Here is a 6001-nt window from a genome sequence, read left to right as displayed (position 1 = left end):
TGTGTGTTCTCTTTTTGCTGGAAAGTTGTAAAAATGACTCAATAATTCTCTCTAATAAGCCCAATCCCCTATCTAAAAATCTCATTCTGGCAAATACAGAGGTTTTAGCTTCATCTCTTCCTGAAACATCATATAGTTGAAGTCTATTCTTACAGTGTAACATTCAAGCAATAGCATATACTTAAGTAATTTGTTGATTAACATTATTTATTTTTTCCAATTTAAGACAACAAGTAAACTTTTAGACAGAAAAGTATAACCAAATTTTAAAGACTTGCATTTCTTTTCCCACAAACCCAATTGGAAGAGACCATCTTGTAAAGTACAAATCAGCATGTCTGCCAAGCCCAAGATTTTAATTTGACTTAGGGCAAGCCCTTAAAGGTTGGAGGGGGTGGAGGTGAGTAGTACATTGGGAAATTCCTTTCTAAAACAGTAGCATAATCTTTAGCTGTTATCTCCTTAGTGGTATCTATAAGAGACAGATATGAGTGTAGTACATATGAGCTCTAATGAGAACAACTTGACTGAACTGGAAGATAGCATCAGCATTCTAATGTTGGAGGAAAACTTAGAAGTCAACTACTCTAACTACCTCTTTTTATAAATGAGAAAATTGAGGCCAGGGGATGTTATGTGACTTGTTTAAGGTTTTGGTGGGAGTATCAGACTTTGAGATCAGCTCTGAGACTTCAAGCTCAGCACTTGATATCTTCTGATTTTTGTGGAGGACCTATATGGGAGAAAAAACTAAATAAAGTGCAAGTAGATTACAGAGGTAGTTCTCCAGTTATAAGTTCCTCTTATTTCCATGTAAATCTTTCAATCCCTGATTTTCTCAGCTCGGGAAGCATATTTAGCAAGGAAAGCTATTTTTCTCTGATGTCAGTTCATTTCCATGACTGTGCTTTGCTAGAGTTGGCTGTGATGAATGGGTACCAATAGATAGATGATCAAGGCTGGAGAGAATCAAATCCATACATGGAACATCAATTTAAAAATATTGATTATGGATGTTGGTAAATTATTGTACTTTATCTCATTTGGCTGATACATTCCAGCTTTTCATGTTGTCTGTGAGAAGATACTTTTACTTAACTTTTTCACAGCAGCTTTTACATCCTTGTTCCTCAGACTGTAAATAATGGGATTCAGCATGGGAATGACCACAGCATAGAAGAGAGCAATCAGCTCATCTGTTGCATGGGAATTTTTGGACTTGGGCTTCATGTACATGAAGAGGATGGTCCCATAAAACATAGTCACCACAGTCAGGTGGGCTGAACAGGTGGAAAAGGCTTTTTTCCTTCCCTCTACAGAATTGATTCTCAGAATTGTAATAAGGATGAAGGCATAAGAGATAACAATTAGCAACACTGGAATAACGAGTAAGATTACATTTGAAATCACCATAATGATCACATTGAGGGAGATATCTGTACAGGCTAGTTTCAGCACAGCCAGGATCTCACATGTGAGATAATCAATGACATTGTTCCCACAAAAGGGCAGCCTCATAGCAAGGACTGTTTGCACCAGGGAATTTAGCACACCTGCCATCCAGGAACTGGCTGCCATCCATCCACAAAGTTCCTTGTTCATGATGATGGGGTATCTCAGGGGTCTACAAATGGCCACATACCGGTCATATGACATAACAGTGAGGAGCACACACTCTGTAGACCCCAAGGCAAGAGAGAAGAACATTTGTGCTCCACAGCTCACAAAAGAAATGGATTTTTCCTCTGAAAGGAAATTCAAAAGTATCAGTGGAACAGAAGATGATGTGTAGCAGATGTCCAGGAAGGAGAGGTTACTGAGAAAGAAGTACATGGGGGTATGGAGGTGAGAGTCCAGGATGATGATTGTGATGAGGAAACTATTGCCCAACAGTATCATAATGTACATGATAAGGGACAAAAGAAAGAAAACAAAGTGAAAGATGGGGTAAGCAGCCAGACCATGAAGGAAAAACATGTTCAATAAAGTTTGATTTTCCATTTATCCTTTTTTCTATCTGAAAATTTTAGATAAGGTCAAAAAATCAACAAGTTTATCAACCTAAATTGAGTTAGGATGCAATTTGTCTTTTTCCAAATTAAATTGCTAGAATAGGAAAATATTTTCCAAATTTATGCCTCCTAAACAAAAATTTTCCCTTAGACATTTCCCTCCATCAAATCACATTGAAAAACACACTTCTAGGGAATCTTGTTTTATTAGCAATCCTCTTTCTAAAAGAAATCCTGAGGATCAATTGATTACTTTTTCCCAGCAACCACTCCTTAGTGGAGTCAAATCAAATCAAATCAAGTCAAATCAAAACACACACTTAGGAGTGACAGACTGAATTCTATTTACTAAACAATTGGCTCATGAGCTCATAGAAATAGAGCTGGAAGTGACCTCAGGGGGACAATACAATCCAAACTCTTTTTTGTAGATGAGGAAACTGAGGCCCAGGGTGGTTAAATGGCTTTCTAAAATTTACACTGGTAGTCAGCAGCACAGGTGGGATTTGAATCTTTTTTGTCTCACTCCAGAACCAGCCATTGATCTTTCCATTGATCTGTGTATTTAAAAAAAATCAGAGAGGGAGATGGGGAGGAAGAAAGGCATTTAATGAATAAGCATAAGTACAAGGACTTTCAGGAAAATTTCTATCTTACCACAAATACACAAATAAAAATGAATTTTGTAATTGCATTACAAAAGATGATGGGTCACATAAAGAGAATATTGTGTAGCCTTGGTTTAAATATTGCCTTTGATGCTCACTAGCTCTGTGACCCTAGATATGATTAACATCTATTTTTTTCTCATGCAATAACCTAGGACTTATCTAAACATTGAATCTAGTAACAAAGGATTTAAGCTTGTTTATTTATTTAAACATTTATTGTTTGTTACTTGAGTGACCTTTAAGAGGAATTAATTTTAGTTTTAGAACTATGATTGTGTGTCATGAGCTACCAAGTTGTGGATGCATCAGTGTATACAATGCTACGTCATCAGAGGGGATTCCCACACTGGGAATTTTCCACCGAAATTAACTCTTTCCTCCTTTATATATTTTCATGACTAAATATATAAACACGGTCATTCCTGCAAACAGGGTGGATGTTAATCCATGTCCTTATGTCTTCTTTCTTCCTTCTACTCTGTATATTTGATGTGAAGCTTCTCAGAAAATAGGAAAAAAAAAAGAAGACAAAGGAAGATAGAATGGAGGAGAGAAAGTGGATATATATATATATATATATATATATATATATATATATATATATATATGTAGAGAGAGAGAAAGAGAGAGAGAAAAAGAGAGAGAGAGAGAGAGAGAGAGAGAGAGAGAGAGAGAGAGAGAGAGAGAGAGAGAGAGAGAGGGTGGTGGGGTGGGGAGAAGGAGAGAGAGACAGAGAAACACAGAGAGAAACATTTGTGGTTCATAACCCACAAAGGAAATGGACTTTTCATCTGATTTGATATGAAGCTTTGCAGAAAGGTGAAAAAAAGGAGACAAAGGGAAGCACGAGAGAGAAAGAGACAAACAGAAGGAGATAGAGACAAAGAGATTTACTTTTTTCCTCTAACAAGATTAACAGAAGAGAGAAAAAAATGCAAAAAAGAAAACTTTATTCCCATTCCTTCTAGTCCAGGCCCATTTTGCTAATGTGCGCCTAAATGGAGTCATGGCTATTTTTTTTTTTTATCTTAATAAGGAAGAAAACTTGCCAATGAGATTTTTTTTTGTCTTCCAGAACTGAAAAAAATGATGAGCTGTTAGGAATTTTTTTCAGGATAGTGTGTAAAAGGCAGCAGAAAAGAAATCAATTATGTGATAATGTTCATTTTGTGTTTGGAAACTACCTAGTGTTATTCTTCTTAATCATCTGGTCTCTTAGACCCTGGATAATGCACTCTTCCTCACTGTGGCATTTGCCTGGTCCTTCCAGTAGCATTTACTAATCTTAAAGTCAAGCCCTTACTATCATTATGTTACTCATTAGCTACCTCTTGCCTAGATGCCCTCAGATCCCTTATAGAAAGTTTGTCTTAATGAAATGATAGTATTTTGTCTTCATATAGAGTTATGATGAATTTGGTTTCATCTTGTCATCTTTTTCTTGGTCTCAGTGTTCTCCTTTGTACATGGGAAGGTTGAACTACATCATTTTTAAATATGTGAATGCATTTTCCCATTCCAATAAAGAACTGTAAACAAAGCAGTCTTTTCGTATTCACAATAAAATAATCACCACTTTGTACCTTGTAGTTAAGATAAAGATTATTTTGTTTTTGCATCATTAAAAAAAGGGATAAGGTAAGGGGAAATGCACTAGGTTATTTGGAATCAAGTGACCAGAGTCTGACTCCTAACTTACCTGTGTGCTCTTTTCACCTGCCAAATAATCTACATAAAATCCATGGTCTTTTCAAGATCTAAATATGATTCAATATTTCTTATAACTAAAAGAGCAATTATTTCTTCTAAATTATTTTGAATATTGTATGAAATTTATCATTATCATAGCATGGAGGCAAATGAGATGGAAAAAAGATATGTTCATTGTTGTTGCTGCTATTAGTACTATTAATAACTTATTTGCTATTTATTTTAAGTGTAATAGCAGGTATTCTACTGTCTGCTGCTGTCCAATTAAGCCAGTCTAGGTAAGGATATATAGGCCTGGCACCCTTGTACACTGTAATAAGTCCCAAAAAGTTGCAGCCTGATATAGAAAAGTAATTATTTCCTTCTGGTTCATATTTTAGCTCTACTCTTCTATGTGTGATGGATTTCTGATCTTTTCCAGGATCTGCTCTTATTGTACTATTACCCCACTGCCTCCCTTCTTTCTGAAAAGCCTTGCAAAACTTGGATTCTTTTTTTTTTTTTGACCACAAAGTTCCTTCCCACCAGGAAAATTCCAACAGTAAACAAACACTATGAGACCAGGTCTTGCTCAAGTTTGAGTAATTAATAGGTATGTGGTCATTATAACAGTTTACCTGGAGGAAAGGTGGTTGTTTCACTTCCTGGATCAGTAGACAGCAGACAACTTTTCCTTATTTCAAGAAACTGATTTCTGCCTGCTTTAGGAAATGCTTATTTTTGGTTTCCACATAGTCACCCTGTTGCAAAGATTTGAATTCAGTTTCAAAGCCTTATTGACATAGTGGATATTACAGTTATTACACCAAATTTGATTTTCTATATAAAGGGATGTACTTCTTCCAATTATGTCTATATATCAGAGGAAGAGTATTATTTTTTTTTCAGAAATAGGGAAATAGAAAAATAAAAGAAATAGAAAAGAAGACTGACTTCTATTTTTTAGGAGTTAACCCATTTATTTTTTAATGGGCTCAGCCAGAATAACTGGCCCCCAATAGAGCCCTGACACAATTTAAAAAGAGGCAATCACAGACTCTGGAAAGCCATTTTAACTTTTTCTTAGGGGACATCTTTTGTCCCTGAAGCAATTTAAAGTTCTGACATGGAAATGTGCCAGAGTTCAAAACTTTCTTGAACTTAAGAAATGATGCCCTAAAGGTCTAATTACATGGAACTTAGTATATTACTTCCTTTCAGACAAAAATATTTCTGAGGCTGCATTTTGGTTCCTGATTCTCAAAACCAATCATCAGTTGCATTCAACAAACACTGAATGCATACCTCCTCTGTGTTTGACTATACATTTACTATAATAGGTTGTGAGATTGTTAGGGGTGAGAAGGAGCCACTCTAAAATTAAAAATGCCATTCTTTGAAAACAACAAAGACTTTTATTTAGTTGGGCAAAATAAATATTACTTATAGTTTCTTTTTAAAAAATTCTTCTATACTTTTTCTTTCTTTCTTTCTTTTTTGGTTTGGTTCTTTTCTGTAGTTTTTCTTAAGGTTCTGTCCCACTCTCTATATTTATCCATAGTTTATTATTATATTAAAGGCATTTATTTGAAATACAGTCCACTTTTATTATCTGCTGTAATGTAAGAG

The 6001-nt window shown here is 35.3% G+C and overlaps 1 protein-coding gene across 1 annotated transcript; it reads right to left on the bottom strand.

Annotated features, from left to right (window-relative positions):
* Nucleotides 1–1065: 1065 nt before the first annotated feature.
* Nucleotides 1066–2001, bottom strand: LOC127558804 (olfactory receptor 13D1-like). Its single transcript, XM_051992156.1, has one exon. The coding sequence runs from the start codon at nt 1999–2001 to the stop codon at nt 1066–1068; it is 936 nt and encodes a 311-aa protein (XP_051848116.1).
* Nucleotides 2002–6001: the final 4000 nt, after the last annotated feature.

The sequence above is a fragment of the Antechinus flavipes genome, chromosome 1, assembly GCF_016432865.1.
Source record: "Antechinus flavipes isolate AdamAnt ecotype Samford, QLD, Australia chromosome 1, AdamAnt_v2, whole genome shotgun sequence".
Classification (NCBI taxonomy): domain Eukaryota; kingdom Metazoa; phylum Chordata; class Mammalia; order Dasyuromorphia; family Dasyuridae; genus Antechinus; species Antechinus flavipes.
This window is presented reverse-complemented; position numbering and strand designations above follow the sequence as displayed.

Bases quoted from the DNA above. Each gene is read 5' to 3' on its own strand.
- LOC127558804 (XM_051992156.1), bottom strand. From the start codon at position 2,001: ATGGAAAATCAAACTTTATTGAACATGTTTTTCCTTCATGGTCTGGCT.